The sequence below is a fragment of the Schistocerca cancellata genome, chromosome 4 (assembly GCF_023864275.1).
Source record: "Schistocerca cancellata isolate TAMUIC-IGC-003103 chromosome 4, iqSchCanc2.1, whole genome shotgun sequence".
Lineage (NCBI taxonomy): Eukaryota > Metazoa > Arthropoda > Insecta > Orthoptera > Acrididae > Schistocerca > Schistocerca cancellata.
In genome coordinates, this window is record NC_064629.1 from 601695104 (window position 1) to 601717710 (window position 22607).

Sequence of the window (22607 nt, forward strand, 5' to 3'; positions counted from 1 at the left end):
TGAAGACAATGAGGACACTGAGCGGCAGCAGATCCTGATGAAAACAGAGCAGGAGAGGCGCGTGGGACGGCTACGAAACACGCTTGATGTCCAACTGCTTCAATTTTAATAGGCAATAAGGTGACTCAAGATGAAATTTCGCGCTTACTGCGGCGTTCACGATTGTCGGGTCACCAACGTAGGTCACCTTGTATAGGATAGGAAAACGTACCAGTAATACATCGGACACGATACATGGATATAAAGCTTTTATTCGCACACGATACCATACAATTCGTACACCTCGTAACGTGTTGCAGAAAGAACTTCCAGTCACAGTCGCTGACATTCCACTCCTCTGTGCGAGAACGCTGCTAAACGATCGTGTTTATTGGGGTCTCCCCACAAGTCCATCTTCAGCCGTCTACCATTTCAGGTTTTCCAGCGTCTCAGTGACGCTTTACTGTCGGTCAACAAACCAGTGAGCATTCATGCCACCCTTCTTACAACAGAATGTTAAAAAAAATGGTATTCCATATTTTGGGAGACCGAAACTAGAAGAAACTCCAGTAAATGTGGACTCTAAAATGCATACCGGAAGAGCTATGAGCATTTGTTCATCTTCGCTACTGTGAATCACATCTACTGCAAGCTTTTTGCTGTTACGAACGACCTACAGAGTGCAGTAAACAAATGAAGACACATTTCTGTTCTATTTTCCATGAATTCAGCGTGCAGTAAATATCTGTTAGTGTTGTTACTGTATAACATATTCAAATTTCTGGGTAAGTTCATGCACATTCATTAGTTTTAATGAAACCAGTTTGTGTTTTGATTAGTTTGTTAGTCTGTTTGTCTGCGGGGAAGATGGCTGAATAATTGTGCAGATGATATACTGCGTTCTGGATGTTTTTCAGCACATAGGACACTGGCTGCATAGTTGCTTTCGTTTCCCATATCATAACAGCAGATAATTTCTGTCCTTCGCCCTGTGGAATAATAGGCTTGAATTATGCTGGGAATTGCAACGATTTAACTACGATGTAAAAGCATTTCACAAATTTTTAAACACAAATTGTTTCCATCAGAACTAATGCATGTGCCGAACACTACCCAGAATTGTGTATACGGTTTGCAGCAACAATACTAATCAATGCTTACTGTATGTTATCCATGGGTACTCCATACTATTTATTTATCTATTTATTTATTTGCTTATTTAGCCTGACTACTACTACTCCTCTGTATACGTTCCATATCCCATGTGAACCATATCAGGTTTGTGTCCCAATATTCTAGGATGGGTCCCACGAATGATTTGTAAGTAATTTCCTTCGAAAACTGATTATACAACTGAGCCTGTGTGATGGTTCCTCTTTATACTCCTACCAATTGTTGCAGCCAGATATTTGTATGAGTTTACTAATTCTAACTGTTATTTATTCATTCGAGTCAGAAACAATACATTAATTGGTAATTACCATCAAAAACAAACGAAATAAAGAATTATCAAGCTACACTATTGTTGACCAAAATCTCCCAATTACAACTGGGCTCTGAGTCGCAGCCAGAAGTTCTTCTATCCAAGATGCAGGTCACAGTTTGTAATCCAGTAGGTGTCCCTTGGCCTGCGCTTCCCTGCAGCCAGAGTTGGTGGTATCCACAGCGAAGAGCCATTTCCGGTGATTGCTTCTGGATCTTCCAACTCCACAGTGGGTACGGCTGAGTGGCCGCAGGATCCAGTTCTGTTCATGCCCAGGCAGGATGGATTCCGAAGAGATAGGCCGGGTAGAATCATTCTCAAGTCAAGAAATCCACTGATGCTTCCTTTCTGTAGCGTCTGTTGTTTGCAGGACTGGAGTGGTGCTGATTCCTCAACGTTTAAGATGCTACGCTGCATCCTCCCTACCGAGCGATCTTCAATCCAGTCACAAATTTGGGTTGAACTTAATATAATCGTACTTTCGTTAATAAGCGCTGGTTTGGTACTGAGTCATCTGTTTTTCGTAATTCATGTAATACTGCACCTACGTGACTGCTATGTTCCATATCTTCCCAGGTAAAATCTTATAAAAAGGTGAGTTCGGTTTGAAATGGTCGTACTGGAAAATTCCTACTTCATCGCTACCTCAGAGATGCTGTATCCCATCACTCATGCGCCGACTATAACACCACGTTCAAACTGACTTAAATCTTGATACCCTGTCATTGTAGCAGCAGTAACCAATCTAACAACTGCGCGACACTTGTTGTCTCATATAGGCGTTGCCGACAGCAGCGCCGTATCCTGCCTGTTTATATATCATTGTATTTGAATATGCATGCCTATACCAGTTTCTTTGGCGCTTCCAGCTACTGACCACAGTTCTTGATCGAGGAATTGACGATACATTATCGTCAAGAGAGAAGCTAATTTAAACGCAAATTCTGAAGAGAATGTGACGGGGATTTTTATTTCTTATCTACATCACTTATCTCATCAGTGAGGCGCAAATTAATCTGTGGCAGCACTACTTGGTTTTCTTTCGTAGAACTTTTCAAAGCGTTCAGCATTTCTGCTTTTGCTTTGCTACCATGGGTTTCAGTTCTTGTGTCATCCATGAATATCTAGACACTAACTTTGGTGCCTCCGACAACCTTTACATATAACCAGAATTTCTCTGAGTTTTGTGAGACCTGGCTGTAACAATTTGTAGGGGTGTGAAATGGAGCGATCAATAGTCCCAGTCGTAGTTAAAGCAAATGACAGGCAACGGTTCATTGGTTGAATTCTGGGGAAATGCAATTAGACTACAAAGGAGATTGCAGAAAAGCACTTGGGTCATACATCGTAGAATATTGCTCAAGTGTATGGGAACCATACCAAATAGGTCTGATATCTATGGCCCGTAGTGCACCACACTTGCCTCGGGGACGGTTTTGGGTAGCTCCATTTTGTCATGCACGGTATACTTTAATCGCGGCAGCTCGAGAAAGGTTTACAAACTGAGCCATTTCGTAAATGGTTCCACCCTCGGCGCGAAAGCCAATGATCATGTCCTTTTGGACGTCATATAAATCACTCCGTTTCCGCATTACGACAATGACTGCACTGTTTACCACGTTTCCCCGACATGCTTTACATACTGTCGACCGCTAGTGCTGACACCTGCCGTCTGTGAGTGGTTACTGCACTTTGACAAAAATGTTCAAATGTGTGAAATCTTATGGGACTTAACTGCTAAGGTCATCAGTCCCTAAGCTTACACACTACTTAACGTAAATTATCCTAATGACAAACACACACACCCATGCCCGAGGGAGGACTCGAACCTCCGCCGGGACCATCGCACAGTCCATGACTGCAGCGCCTTAGACCTGCACTTTGACGTTGGGCATAAACAGTAGTCACGTTAGTTTGAGTAGACCGTGTGTTTTTAAATATACAGACGAGAGTTAGTAATTTCCACTCACGACGTTCTACATGTTGCAATAACAGAAATTCTTCTATGGAATAGAAGCAGTCGTCAAGGAGAAACTTTTCCAGCTTGTTTTCAAACTTTACTTTGCTACTGTCAGACATTTTATATCATTGGGGATGTTATCAAAAATTTTAGTTGCGACATTGTGCCCCTTTTTTGTTCTAAAGACAAGCTTAATGTGAAGTAATGAATGTCGTTTTCCCTTCTGGTATAGTAATTATGTGCATCATTATTCCTTTTGAACTGCAGTGAATTTCTTACAACAAACTTCATGAGGGAATAAATATACTGTGAAGCAGAAGTCAGAATGATCAACTTCTTAACAGATCTACATCTACATCTACATTTATACTCCGCAAGCCACCCAACGGTGTGTGGCGGAGGGCACTTTACGTGCCACTGTCATTATCTCCCTTTCCTGTTCCAGTCGCGTATGGTTCGCGGGAAGAACGACTGTCTGAAAGCCTCTGTGCGCGCTCTAATCTCTCTAATTTTACATTCGTGATCTCCTCGGGAGGTATAAGTAGGGGGAAGCAATATATTCGATACCTCATCCAGAAACGCACCCTCTCGAAACCTGGCGAGCAAGCTACACCGCGATGCAGAGCGCCTCTCTTGCAGAGTCTGCCACTGGAGTTTGTTAAACATCTCCGTAACGCTATCACGGTTACCAAATAACCCTGTGACGAAACGCGCCGCTCTTCTTTGGATCTTCTCTATCTCCTCCGTCAACCCGATCTGGTACGGATCCCACACTGATGAGCAATACTCAAGTATAGGTCGAACGAGTGTTTTGTAAGCCACCTCCTTTGTTGATGGACTACATTTTCTAAGGACTCTCCCAATGAATCTCAACCTGGTACCCGCCTTACCAACAATTAATTTTATATGATCATTCCACTTCAAATCGTTCCGCACGCATACTCCCAGATATTTTACAGAAGTAACTGCTACCAGTGTTTGTTCCGCTATCATATAATCATACAATAAAGGATCCTTCTTTCTATGTATTCGCAATACATTACATTTGTCTATGTTAAGGGTCAGTTGCCACTCCCTGCACCAAGTGCCTATCCGCTGCAGATCTTCCTGCATTTCGCTACAATTTTCTAATGCTGCAACTTCTCTGTATACTACAGCATCATCCGCGAAAAGCCGCATGGAACTTCCGACACTATCTACTAGGTCATTTATATATATTGTGAAAAGCAATGGTCCCATAACACTCCCCTGTGGCACGCCAGAGGTTACTTTAACGTCTGTAGATGTCTCTCCATTGAGAACAACATGCTGTGTTCTGTTTGCTAAAAACTCTTCAATCCAGCCACACAGCTGGTCTGATATTCCGTAGGCTCTTACTTTGTTTATCAGACGACAGTGCGGAACTGTATCGAACGCCTTCCGGAGGTCAAGGAAAATGGCATCTACCTGGGAGCCTGTATCTAATATTTTCTGGGTTTCATGAACAAATAATGCGAGTTGGGTTTCACACGATCGCTGTTTCCGGAATCCATGTTGATTCCTACATAGTAGATTCTGAGTTTCCAAAAACGACATGATACTCGAGCAAAAGACATGTTCTAAAATTCTACAACAGATCGACGTCAGAGAGATAGGTCTATAGTTTTGCGCATCTGCTCGACGACCCTTCTTGAAGACTGGGACTACCTGTGCTCTTTTCCAATCATTTGGAACCTTCTGTTCCTCTAGAGACTTGCGGTACACGGCTGTTAGAAGGGGGGCAAGTTCTTTCGCGTACTCTGTGTAGAATCGAATTGGTATCCCGTCAGGTCCAGTGGACTTTCCTCTGTTGAGTGATTCCAGTTGCTTTTCTATTCCTTGGACACTTATTTCAATGTCAGCCATTTTTTCGTTGGTGCGAGGATTTAGAGAAGGAACTGCAGTGCGGTCTTCCTCTGTGAAACAGCTTTGGAAAAAGGTGTTTAGTATTTCAGCTTTACGCTTGTCATCCTCTGTTTCAATGCCATCATCATCCCAGAGTGTCTGGACATGCTGTTTCGAGCCACTTACTGATTTAACGTAAGACCAGAACTTCCTAGGATTTTCTGTCAAGTCGGTACCTAGTATTTTACTTTCGAATTCACTGAACGCTTCACGCATAGCCCTCCTTACGCTAACTTTGACATCGTTTAGCTTCTGTTTGTCTGAGAGGTTTTGGCTGCGTTTAAACTTGGAGTGAAGCTCTCTTTGCTTTCGCAGTAGTTTCCTAACTTTGTTGTTGTACCACGGTGGGTTTTTCCCGTCCCTCACAGTTTTGCTCGGCACGTACCTGTCTAAAACGCATTTAACGGTTGCCTTGAGCTTTTTCCATAAACACTCAACATTGTCAGTGTCGGAACAGAAATTTTCGTTTTGATCTGTTAGGTAGTCTGAAATCTGCCTTCTATTACTCTTGCTAAACAGATAAACCTTCCTCCCTTTTTTTATATTCCTATTAACTTCCATATTCAGGGATGCTGCAACGGCCTAAAAAGTGATCGTTGGTGAGCACCAGGCAGTATTCTTACGACGCGTCTTTGAGCAATAAAAACTTTCTTTCTTAAATATGAATTACCGCAGCACATTATTCCATATGACTTTATTGGATGTAAGTATGCAAAATATGTCAACTTACTGATTTGTCTCTCTCCCAAATTTGCAATGATTCCAAGTACAAACGTGACCTAAGTTGTTGCAAGAGTTCCTAAATATACTTTCTCCAATTTAAATTCTCGTCAGTATGAACGTCTAAGAATTTTGGAGCTTCCACCCAATTTTTTAGTTCCTCGCCATGTGGTACACTTATCACTGGTATAGTACTACTAGATGTGTCGAACTAAATATGCTGTGTCTTTTTAAAATTGAGGGTGAAACCATTCGCAGAAAACCAGTCAATGACACTTTGAAGAACCTCGTTTACCATTTCTTCTCTTGCTGTATATATCCTTGGACTCATTACAATATTAGCGTCATCTGCAAAATTAACTAATTCTGCTTGTTGTGTATTACACGAAAGATTGTTTACATACATGAGAAATAGTAGTGGACTCAGCCTTGGGAACCCCATACGCGATTTCTCGAATAATGAAAATAATAATATAATAATAATAAAAAATATATGAAATGTCTTTCGATACGGTTTTCTATGGTAGTTTTAGGTTACATATGGAGATGAGTCTGTTGGTCGTTTGAAGAATTCAATTACAACTTAATGCCAACGCTTGGTGCTGAGCCTTGACCAAATATTCTCGCACGTAGCTTCAGTTTCTGCTCCACTGATTTCTATACTGCGACAAATATACCACATCAATCTCATATTAGCTTAACCTGTCGACACACATTTAGATTTACAATAAAAATCTTACTGCTGTCGATATCAACTTTTAGCCAGCTGTCGAGCTGTTGAATCGATGAAGTATTGTGCGAGTCACTCAATACGATCCGGCGGCAAGGCAGAGAAATGTATTTGCATATAAGTACTTGTTGGTAGACCACTTAGACATTAAATAGACATCATATAGTTCCGGATTAGCAGAGCGGTCCAAGGCGCTGCAGTCATGGACTGTGCGGCTGGTCCCGGCGGAGGTTCGAGTCCTCCCTCGGGCATGGGTGTGTGTGTTTGTCCTTAGGATAATTTAGGTTAAGTAGTGTGTAAGCTTAGGGACTGATGACCTTAGCAGTTAAGTCCCATAGGATTTCACACACATTTGAACATTATAGTTCCACTCTGACGGACACAAACGAATTATGGGCAAAATTTAAACTCGAATGAAACAACAGGTTCATTGTTATCAGTTTCTATCAAACTTATTTGCACAACTCACTTCAAAGATCGTAAAACTTCATCATCAGGTGCATTTATTTTTATTAATATGACATTTGTGTGTTGTGCTACGACGCAGGGGTAACGTTTGGCACTGTCTAGTAGAGAAACAATACACTATTTCAGAATATGGCCCTATTGAGGTCTCTGACTATAAACTGCAAATGTGCAAATAAAACAACTAAAACAGACTACCCTTGGTGGTTACAAGCTACTTTGTCTGTCGTAACATATGACATATAAATTCTTCTACTTTGTAAACGATGATGGTGTCTAGAACTGATAGGTGCAAAAAACACACAGGAAAAACAGAAACACTATTTCGAACTACAAAGTGATATTTGTTTCTCTTTTGATGTATGTTCTTTTTATTCGGTATCAATAAGTCATTGCAAAGCCTAATCTAATGTTCGCATTCAAAGTAAATGTAAATCGCGCTCTGGAGACGTATGTGCTAAGTAAGTGCATTAATAATCGAAAAGTTCTACCGCAGATAATAATAAAATTTGAAAAATGTTGAGAAAGCAGAGAGTGTTGCACTCTCGGTTCAAAAAAGAACGCTCAGCGATCGACAGGTAAAAATTGGTAGAACTTCATGCGTCCGTTAGAAGATGGATAAGCGAAGCATACAAAAATTTCCACCGTCGTACCATAGCGAAAGATCTTGCCAAGAACCCCGGAAACTGCTGATCATATGTAAAATCACTAAGCGGATGGAAGGCTTCTATGCTGTCACTCGTCGACCAGTCTGGGTTGGCAATACAAGACAGTAAGCGGAAAGGTGAAGTTTTATATTTCGCGTTGAAGAAATCATTCACGCTGGACGATGGTACAAATATACCGTCGTTCGACTGTCGCACAGACTCCCGCATGGAGCGCATAGAAATAGACATCCTTGGCGTAGGGAATAACTGAAAGAGTTGCAAACAAGTAAGTTGCCAGGTCCAGATAGAATCCCAATTCGGTTTCGGGGAGAGTGCTCTGCGGCACTGGTCCCTTACTTAGCTTGCATATTCCGCGAATCTCTCGCACAGCGCAAAGTTCCGAGCGACTGGGAAAAAGCGCAGTTGACTCCTACATACAAGAAAAGCAAAAGTACGGACCCACGTAATTACAGACCACTATCCTCAACATCGATGTGCTGCAGAATTCTTTAACATATCCTCAGTTCGTTGCACGGATTGCCCTTTTTTCACGTGCTGAGCATAGATGAAGGGCAACAGGCAGATTCCATATTCCTCGATTTCTGGTAAGCGTTTGAGCCGGTGCCCCACTGCAGACTGCTAGTGAAGGTACAATCACACGGAATAGGTTTCCAGTTGTGTGACTGGCTAGAAAACTTCTTAAGAAATAGAACCCAGTAAGTTGTCTTCGGCTGTGAATGTTCATCAGAAACAAGAGTATCGTCAGGGGTGCCTCAGGCAAGTGTGATAGGACCGCTCTTATTCTATAAATGATCTGACGGGCAGGGTGAGTAGCCATTTAAGGCTGTTTGCTGATGAAGCTGTGATGTACGGAATGGTGTCTCGTTGAGTGACTATAGGAGGAAACAGGATGATTTACACAGAATTTTTAGTTGGTGTGATGAATGGCAACTAGCTCTAAATGAAGAAAAATGTAAGTTAATGTGGATGAGCAGGAAAAATAATCCTGTGACTTCCGAATACAGAATCAGTAGTCCTGCTCGCCACTCCATATGAATTAAATATCGAGGCGTAACGTTGCAAAGCGATATGAAATGGAACGAGAACGTCAGATTGGGAGTAGGGAGGACGAGAGTTCGACTTCGTTTCATCGCAGAATTTTTCATCTGTACAGGAGACTGTGTGTGGAGCACTAGTTCAACCCATTTTTGAGTACTGCTAGAGTGTTTGGGATCCACACCGGGTCGTATTAATGGAAGACACTGAAGCAATTCAGAGCCTTGCTGCTAGATTCGTTACCAGTAGGTTCGATCAGCAAGCAAGTAGCACATGGATGCTTCGTGAACTCAAATGGGAATCCTTTGAGGGAAGATGACGTTCATTTCCCGACGTATGCCATACTGAGGAAATTTAAAGAATCAGCTTCTGAGGCTGACTGCTACGATTTCACAGTCGCCAACGTACATTTCGCCTAAGGACCAGAAATTAGGACTAGTAAGGAGGCTTACAGACAGTCGTTTCTCCCTCGATCTGCTTGCTAGTGGAACGGGAAAGGAGGTGACTATTAGTGGTATGTTGTATGTTTTACCTTTCGACATGCACCGTACGGTGGCTTGTGGGGTATGTATCTAGATATAGATGTAGATATCATACGTATTAAGCCTTAGTGATTTTGTCCGTAGTTTAAATGGTTTGTTGATGAACCTTGCGATAGCATTTCGCTGGTGGCAGTTTATCCCAATTGGAACGTGGTCACCTTGACGTCCACCATATGTCACAGAAGTTCAGTGGAGCAAAAAATCTAGACTCAGAATTGCGTAGCAACCTTTAGTTACATTATACAGCTATTCGACGCACTCATGAACTCATTCTGCCCCAACCTAAAACTTAATATTGCTGAAACCAGTTAGTTTGTCACCGTCTCCTACCCCCTGCAAACTATAGTGAAGGGCGTTTAATTGTTTCCTACCAACGAGGTGAAGATTTGCCACTGACACATGCGCCCCTGTCCCCAGTAAAAATGTACGCCCCTAGTCGCTTACCACTCCCGCTACGCGACTTTCCGCCTCCACATACGTTCTGCAGCATTGATATTGAATGGGGTTCCCGTTTGCTTTTAACGCTTGAACATTTCGCTCCTGTCCATTCCGCCCCTTGCTTCTACAGTTCCTCCCGTGGTGCCCAACCACACGACATTGTCACATTGTGACTGACGGCACTGCCTCTGGACGTGCCCTGAGCGCCCACACCTGTAGGATTGCGCGTCAGCGGACAAAACGACTCGCCTATTGCATACCCCTGTCACTATATCTATCTCCTGATCCGTAGCTAACCTAACGGCAGCGTTAATGTCTTTCGGGCTACATCACAGAACGCTTTTAAACGCATCGGACGGCAGGCCTCTGAGGAAAGCGTCTGGACCTTTATGCTCCTCTTCCTGGAAGATAATCTTATTTGCTTCATCACTTCCCATTAATTCGTAAGTATGCCAATTGATTTTTACTATCCCATCGCTGAAACTTTCGACTGAATCATTGTGCTTCCCTGACGTTCCACTCAACTGTTTCCGTAAAAACCTCGCACTATTCTGTTTAGCCGGCCGCGGTGGTCTAGCGGTTCTAGGCGCTCAGTCCGGAACCGCGGGACTGCTACGGTCGCAGGTTCGAATCCTGCCTCGGGCATGGATGTGTGTGATGTCCTTAGGTTAGTTAGGTTTAAGTAGTTCTAAGTTCTAGGGGACTGATGACCACAGATGTTAAGTCCTATAGTGCTCAGAACCATTTGAACCATTTTTTATTCTGTTTTCTACAGTGCTTATTTATCCACTGTCCAAACCGCTCAGAAGACAGTACTTCTTCAACTCCCAGTTATACCTAACAAACGCTTTTGCGTCCTCTGTCAGCCGCAACTAAGTCATTTGTAATAGCTAATCATCTGTGTAAACGCTAATCTTTGCTACTGCCTCCAAACCACCCAAGAAGGACAAAAGATGGTTCAAATGGCTCTGAGCACTATGGGACTTAACATCTCAGGTCATCAGTCCCCTAGAACTTAGAACTACTTAAACCTAACTAACCTAAGGATATCACACACATCCATGCGCGAGGCAGGATTCGAACCTGCGACCGTAGCAGTCGCGCGGTTCCAGACTGTAGCGACTAGAACCGCTCGGCCACTCCGGCCGGCCCAAGAAGGACAACACATCGTCAGTTTGTTTGCCAGAAAAGGGAGAAATCAAATTAGCGGCGGCTGAATCCACCGATGTAGTAGATAAACTGGACGATAGCCCATCTTCTTTCACATCAACCATTTGCCTATACGTCTCTGCCAAGTCCATTGTTAACTGCTTTACCTGATTTATTAACGTACTAATCACCTACCACCCGGAAATACCATGCGTCCTGGACTCTGTCACTGACCCCAATACACAATTAAGTATAATAAAACAGCAACACAACGAGTGACATGGTGCAGTGCTTAACACACTGGACTCGCATTCGGGAGGACAACGGTTCAAATCTGTTTCCGACCATCCAGATTTAGGTTTTCCGTGATTTCTATAAATTGCTTCAAGCAAATGCCGGGATAGCTCCTTCGGAAGGGTATGGCCAACTTCCTTTCCATCCTTTCCTAATCCGATGGGACGATGACCTCGCTGTTTGGTCCCCTTCCCCAAATCAGCAACAACATCAGGACAATATCCTCTCACAATCATCGATTGAGGTAAGATAAAGTTCCGCCTTCTGGCCCAATCGTGCCCGACCCATCGCCGTGTCATCCTCTGCCAATGGTGTCACTGGATGCGAGATGGAGGGGCATGTGCTCATCCCACCGCTCTCTCGGTCGTTGTCGGATTTCCTGATCTTGGAATAGCTGCTAATCGGTCGCGTAGATCCCCAATTGATCCACGTGAGGCTGAGTGCACCCCGTAATCTCCCTGCAAGGAAAAAATCCTGGCAGTGCCGGGAGTCGAACACGGGTCCTCCGGCTGGCAGTCAGCCGCGTTGACCACTCAACTACGGAGGTGGACTCTCGCAACTCTACAATACTATCTTACATCTTACACATAATCATGAGTCACTTCAATTCACTACACTACCTAGCACCATCGTCATAACGTCGGCACCTGAAATGCTCCATTGATACAGTACTGACTCAGTACATGGTACACACACTGTGCCCTAATAGTTTGCACTACAAGCACCTTATTGGCCATAAAGAGTGCGCCCTGAAATTGCCACGAAATTTTGACAAATCAGCCGTTCTTCCGACCTCATAAACACTACTCTCAAGTTCCGATAACACTCCCGTCTAGAAAGCCTCTGCACGCTAAAGTAGAAGAACTAAACAAAACAGTTAGTCCACTCTCCACCTCACTGTAATTATTCCTGCTAACTGCTGCAGCCGGTATGAGATGCTGGGTCGGGCTGCCGATAGCCGTATCGGAGTTGCTTCAGACACGCAAATGCAGAGGCCCGAGGTTGATGGCATCTACAGTAGCAGGGTTGAGGCGAGGTGGTGGGTTGAGCCAGGGTGTTGACCGGTGGTGGACCAAGAAAACAGCATTAACACTCGCTCATTTTATTAGAAAAGTTACAGCACTCCTAGCGTTGCTCCGTAACAGTTACATCCGCTTGTCGTGTGACGACATTGCCGGCGGTTACTGATACTGTGGCCGATCAGCAGCCGGCTTAACGTCAACAGCAGAGCAGGACTGACTCTGGTAACCTGCGGCAGCTCGTACAGCGTCTCTGCAGTTCAGGGCAGTAGCCCAGACAATGAAGACCAAACAAGGTCAAGTAGACGCAATTTTTTACGGTGGTAAGAGGGAGTTTCACGACAACGTACTAAAACTCCACATCAATGGCGTGTAAGGGTGGGGGTGGGGGGCATTTATAGGTGACTTTATTAAGTTTTTCTCGAATAATTCGTAAACCGCAGCTTCTAGCGAAAATTATTCCCAGTAAAAATTGAAACCACATTAAATTTCGTACAAAAACGGTACTATATGTTTTTTCTTTAGAGCTAACATTTTCGGCGTTGCAGGGGATGGAAAAGCTGAAGATTATTAAAAATACTGTTTTCATGGTAAAAAATTACTGTTTACTGTTAAATAAGGTGGGGTAAGAACAAAAATATTAAATTTGTGTCCCACGTTTAAGTGCAGTAGCGATGCAATAAGGGATAAATTGTGTTCTATGGGTGTAAGAGAGTGGGGAGGCATAGGTAGAGGGCAGAAGTGCAAGGGAAGTAGGCTGCCGAATTGTGGTCATGCACTTCTCTCCTTCATATGTCTGCAAAACGAAGAGCGAGTGGTGACTTCCCACCACTCTATGTAACTCGCCACCTCACAAGAAGCAACTATAGGGTGTTTCACAACGTTATACTACAATGGCCCTCCACAGGAGGGTGTGTTTATTTTCCACAAAAGTGTGTTAACACTACATGGGATACAGTTATGAGTTACTGTACCACTAATACTAACGCAGAAACGCGTAAGCTTTGCCAGTGATTAGTATGGCGGGCTGCAGAGGGTCTAAATAAGTAGCAAGTGGAAATCACCTCCTCTGTCTTCAGGAGGGAATGGCATGACCACAGTTTGGCGAACTATCTTCCCTCGCACTTCTATCTTCACCCTCTCCACCCTGTTACACACTCGAGTATAATTTATCCCTCAGTAGGCTCTAAGATACTTATACGTGGTACAGACATTTAACATTTCATCTTAATCTACTTCATCTAACAACAGACATTAATTTGATACCATCAGAACACTAATTTTAGTAAACTGCGGGTTTTCCATCCCTCAGCAACGCCGAAACTGTTAGTCGTAGAGGAAATACGAATAGCACGTTTTTTATTTTAGTTTTTTACTGGGAAACAGTCTTGCTAGAAGCTATGGTTTTTGAGTCATTCAAACAAAACCTAAAAAAGGTTACATTTAACCCCCTCCCCCCCCCCCCCCCCAACCACCACGCTCACACCCAACTGGTGGGGATTTATAGTATGTCGTTCATGACACTTCCTCATACAACTATACAAAATTTTGCGTCTACGCTTTTATTCTCGTAATTTTCCTTCATTGACTACAGGGCGCGCCTGCAGACAGGGTAGTCCGCCATGGTTCTTGTAGCGGATGACAGCTCACATCGGTAGTGTTCGCCATTCCGAGCGGAGGCGTAGAGCGCAAGTACAGGCTGATGTCGGCTGTACAACTCCGGTCACGAACGGCTGATCTCCGAGGCAGAAATCCAGCTACTGCCGAAGTGAACCCGAGGTGGTTCACCAGTGGAAGGTGCCAACTTCACAGGAGTAGACTTAGAGCCAGTAGTCGGCTCGTCAACCATGTCACCCTGTTGCCTGATATCAACCTACAGCCGTAGTAGGTGCTGCGAGACTCCGATTATCTCTACTGGAAATAATGGCTATCTATACAGGTTTGGTGTCCAATAGTGCCGAGGCATTGCTTCTAAACACGTACCCCAAGACAGTGTTGCGGCCAGAATGTGGGCAACTGGCCTGCGACTTCCGTGGTCGCCCTGCCATTCTGCTTCGCCGCCAGTACTGCGAGCACTGGCCTCTGACACGCAATGTGGAAACCAGCTGGTGTTACTGCCGCATCTCATGCAATGGTGTTTTGGTTCGCTCCGTGCCGACCGGCGGCCGCGGCCTCCTTACAACAGCTGCGGCAATTCCGCTTAGTAGCACCGAAAACTAGTGGCGGCGGTATGAGACAGAGCACAAGCTCGGAATACGAAAGGATGATGAAGGAAATCGGCCGTGGCCATTTCAAAGGAACTAGCTAGGCATTTTGCCGAAGAAGTTTAGGGATATCAGTAAAAACCTAAATCTGGGTGAGCGGACGGGGATTTGAACTGTCGTCCTCTCGAATGCGAGTCCATTGTGCTAATCACTGCGCCATCTTGCTCGGTCCAAATGATACGAGAGGACTTCAGAATGTAAGTTATACGTTATTATGGCAGGCCAAGAAACTTTTATTGAATGCTGTACTACTCTTTAAAATGGCAGACATACGTGACCCTTGTTTTCGACATAGTCACCAACTCTTTGTAAAACAACGATCGGATGTTCAACCAATCGTTCAGCGCCTCGACGATCCACTCCTTGCTGAGGCAGTCATTCGAGAACCACTGTGTGAACGTCCTCATCGTCGTAAAATTTGCAACTGCTGTGAATCACTTTCTCGATTGACTGAAAATTTCCGTCTGTGGCCCATATTGATGGTCTTCCTTCCCGTTCAGCATGCCCCATGTCTGTGCGCCGTTGTCAGACTACTAGCTCTGTTTCACTACGGCTGGACGTGACATCGCATTTAATTTAAATACCGCCAGAATTTCACGGTGAACCTGTGGATCATTTAGATGTTTCACCTATAAGAATTGTATATCTAAATTGTACACGTTTCCAACGTGAAATTCTGGCGCTCATTTACGCCCTGGAGTTCGTTTCCAACTGCCGCTCCCACAGTGTGATGCACACCGCAGCACTGCCTCTGCAGCAGACCAAGAACATGTGCTCTCTTCTCAGAGTGCGCCACTCGTGCTGCGTAATGATCTTAGCCTGGGACGACGCGTGTAACTCTTTCAAGTCCCCTGACACTACGCGCTACGCCACGGAATCTCAAAGAGCGGAGCGAAGGAAAGTTGCAGTAGATTCAATTATGTTCAAAAGAACATAATTGAATCTACATTTACGTTATTTTGTGCTCCATTTATCAAATTTTGTTGGTGGTAGCGTAGTTAATTTTAGCCTCCCATCAAATCTAACCTGAATGCCAGCAAATATTTAAAAGTATGAGCGAGTGATGACAGGCAGTGAGCGAGAATAGGCTTCTAATTTAATGATAATCACGGTTAGTTCAAATATAAGCTTACTTCTTAGTCGGAATTATAGCAGTTCCAGCTTCGACACATAGGTAGAACATTAAATAATTAATTTTTCACCTGCTCTCATATCCTCTCTCCATCGTCGTTATAGTATCCGAACAAATTAGTGCTAGAAGTTAGTTACTACTGAAATGTTCAGTTACTGCTACCTGGAGTCCCATGTAGCGTACTGATATCATTACAGTTGTAACAACGATGCAGTCACAGATATTTAAAGAACGCGCACTCGCTTCCCATGATCTCAAATGCACTTGACGCTTGTTATCAATCCTGCCGCTTTTCACGTAATGTAGTGAGGTCTAACAAACTAGGTCAGTGCTATACGGTGCATTTGTGTAACTCCGTTTAATATGCAGGGTGACCCAAAAGTTTGTTAACATTTTAAAACCCGCTAATTCAGGGAATAATGTAGATAGGGAGGTAAAAATTTATATACATGCCTGAAATGACATGGTGTTTCACTGAAACCAAAAACGAGTGCAAAAACTGGCTAACAGACGATGCTGGACAGTAAAATGTCAGTGACGCCGCATGAGAATCGTGTATAAAATGAGCTGTAATGAGAGAAGGTTTATAAACACATGCTGGAAGGTACGACCTTTATTCAGTACGGCGCTCCTCTCCATATTGCTATGCTTGTGAAAGACATCTTGTGTACATCGCTTGGTGAGGATCGAATGCTGCGTTGTCACGTCCGTCATGCTTGACCTCCCAAGTCCCCAGCCCTTAATCCGTGTCATTATTGATTGCGGGGTCATCTGCAGTGGCAAGCCTACCACAATCGTCCGATTTCATTACGAATGCTAAAAGAAAACATCCGACGGCAGTTTCTCACCAAACCTACTGTTCAGTGCTGTTGACAACATTGTCGCTCCACTACAGGTATTGTTGATGAATGACAGCCGATATGTTGAGCATGTGTTACAAAAAACACCGTCTTTCCCAAAAAATCAATTTTTATGCTAATTATTACTTTTATATACACGTCAAAAAAAGTTTTGCATCACCCCGATTCCAGGAACTCCTGAAGATAGACGTTGACTGAGGATATTGTATCACACACACAGTCCCTTTGACTGTCACTAAACCCACCCAAAGATGTAAACAACCATGCACGAGCAGCGCCTATTAGACGGGGGGGGGGGGGGGGGGTCCGACAGCCGATCAGTTCCACTCATTACACCAGGAAGGAGGTACACGGCTCGTGTTGTCTGTAGTTCAACCGTACCTAGACGGTCAATACCGCGGTTCGATCGCGTCTGCATTGTTACTCTGTGCCAAGAAGGGCTCTCAGCAAGGGAACTGTCCAAGCGTCTCGGGGTGAACCAAAGTGATGTTGTTTGAACATGGAGGAGATACAAAGAGACAGGAACTATCGATGACATGCCTCGCTCAGGCCCCCTAAGGGCTACTACTGCAGTGGATGATCGGTACCTACGGATTATGGCTCGGAGGAACCCTGACAGCAACGTCACAATGTTGAATAATGCAGCCACAGGACGTCGTGCTACGACTCAAACTGAGCGCAATAGGCTGCATGATGCGTAACTTCACTCCCGACGTCCAAGGCGAGGTCCATCTGTGCAACCACGACACCATGCAGTACGGTATAGATTTGCCCAACAACATGCCGAATGGGCCGCTCAGGATTGGCATCGCGTTCTCTTCAACGATGAGTGTCGCATGTGCCTTCAACCAGACAATCATCGGAGACGTGTTTGGACGCAACCCGATCACGCCAAACGCCTTAGACACACTGTCCAGCGAGTGCGGCAAGGTGGAGGTTCCCTTCTGTTTTGGGATGGCATTATGTGGGACCGACGTACGCCGCTGGTGGTCATGGAAGGCACCGTAACGGAAGTACGATACGTGAATGCCATCCTCCGACCTATAGTACAACTAAATCAGCAGCATATTGGTGAGGTATTCGTCTTCATGGACGACAATTAGCACCCCCGTCGTCCACATCTTGTGAATGACTTCCTTCAGGATAACAACATCTCTCGACTAGAGTGACCAGCATGTTCTCCAGACATGAACCCTATCGAACATACCTGGGATAGACTGAAAAGGGCTGTTTATGGACGACGTGACCCAACAACCACTCTGAGGCATCTACTCTGAATCGCCGTTGAAGAGTGGGACAATCTGGACCAACAGTGCCTTGATTAACTTGTGGATAGTATGCCACGACGAATACAGGCATGCATCAATGCAAGAGGACGTGCTACTGGGTATTAGGGGTACCGACGTGTACAGTAATCTGGACCACCACTTCTGAAGGCCTCGCTGTATGTTGGTGCAATATGCAATGTGTGGGTTTCATGAGCAATAAAAATGGCGGAAATGATGTTTATGTTTATCTGTATACCAATTTTCTGAACAGGTTCCGGAACTCTCGGAACCGAGGTGAAGCAAAATTTTTTTGATGTGTTTATTATGTGAAACGCCATGCGCTGGTGATTTGCTGAACTTTTTTGGTTTCGAGAAAACCCCATCTAATTTCAAGCATGTATGTATATTTTTACCTCTCTGTCTACATTTCCATGTGAAGTATTGAACTTTCTAATTTTAACTGACGTTTGGATCACCCCGTACAAACAACAGACATTGTCTTGCGTACGTATCACTTACTGTCGCCAAGTGGGGTATTTTTATTTCAAAGCAACAGTTCCATTTTGTACCCGTGCCAATTGGCATCACCATTTGTCTATATTATCGCGATATAAATAGCTCTGTCTTTTATACGTGTAACTTATTACCGCAACTTGAGGTCTCCTCAAGAAACAATAGATTCCACGTCTTTCCCATACGATATTACTTCTGTTACAGGAGATGTTCAGTCATATAAATAATGGAACTGGTAGAGATTTTTATTGTGCATTCGTTGTCCGAGTTTACAGCAAACGTTCCCTCTGGCAATGCTAACACGTGATAGGCAGAGATCGGCAGTACGCATTTAGCCGACTGCGTTCTGTGTTGCAGCCCGAGGTCGTCGCACTCTGCGCTGCACCAGGTGACGCGGATGATGGACGCGATGACGCTGCTGGAGCCGTTCGCCTTCACCAAGATGACGACGACGCGCTGGCAGCCGCACGCGCCTCCCCCGCAGCCACAGCGCCGGACAGCCGCCACGCAGCACCCGCAGCCCGCTCACCGCCCACGCGCCCGCCTGCACAGGAACAAGTCACCCGCCACAGGTCAGTCGCCCGCAAACCGCCTACCCTCACTTTGTGGCTGTGGCGGTTTGTCAACGGGTACCGTACAATATTTACATACACTATATGATCAAAAGTATCCAGACACCTATTAGTGGACGTTAATAAGGGGTGCGTGCTTCCTTCGCCTTTATAACGACTTCAGTTCTGCTGGGGACACGTTCAATGACGTGTCTCAATGACTGTGGAGGAATGGCATTCTTCCTCGAGAGCTGAAACCAGAGATGGTAGTGATGTTGGATTCTGGGGTCTGGAGTAAAGTTGACGTTCTGACTCACGCTAAAGGTTTTTCTTTGCGTTCGTGCCGGCACTCTAAGCAGGCCACTCCATTTTAGGCATATTATTGGCCACAAAACATTATCTCACAGATTCTGCTTTACGACAGGGAGCATTGTCCCGCTGATATAAACCAGGATTGTGTCCGAAGTGTTTCTCTGCTGTACGCAGTACAGCCCTTTCTTAAGTGCAGTAAGGAAACCACATCCTAACCACGAAAAATGCACCCATACGGTCATCTGTAACCGTATTTCGCCGTAGGCACTACATATCATGGCAAGCAACGTTCTGTAGGTACTCAACAAACTAAAACCTCTCTATCGGATTCTCGATGGGTGTAGCGTGATTCATCATTCAAAATCACTCGTTTCCAACAACCCACTCTTCAGTGGCGTCGCACTTTACATCATCTCAAGTGTCTCTTTGCGCTGACTATAGAAATTTGTGACTTAACAGGAATTATTCCATCAGAGTACCCCATTCTTTTCGACTCCTTATGCAGTCATTGTGCTAGATGGACTGAGATTCATGAGTAATTTTTACCACTGATTTCACACGACTTTTTACAATCAGCCTACCCCAGTGCTCGACGGTTCCTGTTGGGGACTCGGTCCCTGTTGGTCGATACATTGAGTCTGCATGGTCTTGGTTTAGCTGTTGTTGTTCCTTTGCATTTCCACTTCACAATCGCATCACCAGTCGACTTGTGAAGCTTTAGAACGGCCGAAATATCCGTGATGGATTCATTACTTAGGTGACACTATACAGTCCATGTTCGAAGTCACTAAGCTCTCCTGACCGACCCATTCTGCCGTTACTACTCCTCTACTGACAACACACTCCACATCTCCGTTTGTACTGGCGGATCCGCCTCACGTGACATCCAGTAGTAAGTTCCGTATTATATAAGGGTAACCGTATACTTTTGCTCAAATAGTGAATGTTGATACTACAGCTATGAGTTGGCCATTTGTTTTATAGTGAATGTTGATACTACAGCTATGAGTTGGCCATTTGTTTTCCCTGGAACATGTTTCATGAAATCTCCAGTCACAGTCTTCGCTCTATGAATGATAGTATGCTGGAATAAACGATAAGAAGGTGAGCGCTTGTGATCCGCCGCCTTCGAGTTCATTAAAAATTTTGTATCTGCTCCAGCGCGTGGATCTGCTCCTGTGAACTGCTTCTGCAAAAAAGGCCGAGAGTAAAGGACGCGAGTAGGAGCAGGAAAGGGTGAAGTACTTCGGTACTGCGTGTAAATTTAAAGCACCTTTACTATAGGAAGAATATGAATACTTAAATTGTTACTTAACTTTGGCTGAGATGAGCACGTAGGTGCGAAGCCGTACATCAATCAAAGCTAACATCGACTAGAAGTTTCAAAGGCAAAATCTGTAGTGGCTCGCCCACTATGCAATAGAAACAATCTTGCTAGGTCGTCTGCTCGTAATCAAATGGGCTGAATGTGGAGCGGCGCTCGTCGAGCTCCACATCGTCGGCTAGAGAGCGCTGTGGTCGGCGTTGTTCGCCCGCTCTCGTAGTGCCAACCTAAGAACTTGTACCTAAGCCGTCACATCGTAGCTATCGATACCACAAAAATTGTGGCAATATCGTGAGGGGGATGCTGTTCCGGCCGTAGTGAAGCATCTATCCCACTTGCTAGGACGAAACCACGGAAAATCTAAATCTGAGCTGAGACTTTTAACTCGATCATCCGACCCACCAGTCCAGTGAAGAGGGCATCAGCCACTTCCAGTTGGTTTCCACAGTGTGAGAAGCAGACAGCTGTTCAGTATTACCTCAAAATCTTCGTAATTCAGGATCCGAGGGGTTATCATCAGCTGAAAAAAAACCAGAACGCATTTACATACCATAGTGTCTCAACTACGATATTTCTCTCAGCGAACAAGATACTCCAGTAGCGAGAACTAACTTGACTAAAAACCATCGTTGGACTGGTACTAGCTGAAAAATCCATACTCCATCAGTGACGTCATTTACATCTACATCTACGTGATTACTCTGCTATTCACAGTAAAGTGCCTGGCAGAGGAACCACCTTCAAGCTGTCTCTCTACCATTCCACTCGCGAACGGCACGTGGGAAAAACGAGCACTTAAATTTTTCTGTGTGAGCCCTGATTTCTCTTATTTTATCGTGATGATCATTTCTCCCTATGTAGGTGGGTGGCAACAGAATGTTTTCGCAATCGGAGGAGAAAACTGGTGATTCACATTTCATGAGAAAATCCCGTAGCAACGAAAAACGCCTTTGTTTTAATGATTGCCACTTCAATTCACGTATCATGTCTGTATCATCTCCCTTATTTCGCGGTTATATAAAACGAGCTGTACTTCTTTGTACTTTTTCGATTTCATCCGTCAGTCCCACCTGATGCGGATCCCACGCAGCACAGCAATACTGCAGAATAGGGTGGACAAGCGTGGTGTAAGCAGTCTCTTTAGTATACCTGTTGCATCTTCTAAGTGTTCTGCTTATGAATCGCAGTCTTTGGTTTGCTCTACCCACAATATTATCTATGTGATCGTTCCAATTTAGGTTATTTGTAATTGTAATCCCTAAGTATTTGTCTGAATTTACAGCCTTAAGATTTGTGTGACTTATCGGGTAATCGAAATTTAGCGGATTTCTTTTAGTACTCATGTGAATAACTTCACACTTTTCTTTATTCAGGGTCAATTGCCACTTTTCGCACCATACAGATATCTTATGTAAATTATTTTGCTTGTATTTTTGATCATCTGATGACTTTACAAGACGGTAAATGACAGCATCATCTGGAAACAATCTAAGACGGCTACTCAGATTGTCCCCTATGTCGTTAATATAGACCAGGAACAATAGAGGGCCTATAACACTTCCTTGGGGAACGCCGGATATACTTCTGTTTTACTCTATGACTTTCCGTCTATTATTACGAATGTGACCTTTCTGACAGGAAATCACGAATCCTGTCGCAGCCTACTCCGTAGGCTACGGTTTACATAGTTTTGATGCACGTCAGTTCTTTAGTTTCACGATCCTTATTTTATGTGCTGTAACCGTCTTTCTCTAATCGTTAGTGTTGCTGATTGTTACTAGAAAGTTACGTAGGAGCTTCATTTCCGGTAACTTTTCTTGAATGGAGAGGTCTGCAATTGGAGCCAAGGCGCGTGACATGCTGCGTGAATCAGTGTCAACATTGACACATGAGCCGCCGAAATAGAGTCAGGCTGAAAGGACTTACACCAGGCTGGGTGGTGGGAGTGCTGGCTCCGCTTCCAAATGACAAATCCGTG

The 22607-nt window shown here is 44.4% G+C and overlaps 1 protein-coding gene across 1 annotated transcript in view; it reads left to right on the forward strand.

The window, feature by feature from the left end:
- Positions 1-22607, forward strand: part of LOC126184961 (katanin p60 ATPase-containing subunit A-like 1) — a 193369-nt gene that overhangs the window by 30959 nt on the left and 139803 nt on the right. The window contains exon 2 of the mRNA XM_049927655.1: positions 18800-19014. Within this exon, the coding sequence (XP_049783612.1) occupies positions 18800-19014 (215 nt within the window). The remainder of the gene's footprint in view (positions 1-18799; positions 19015-22607) is intronic.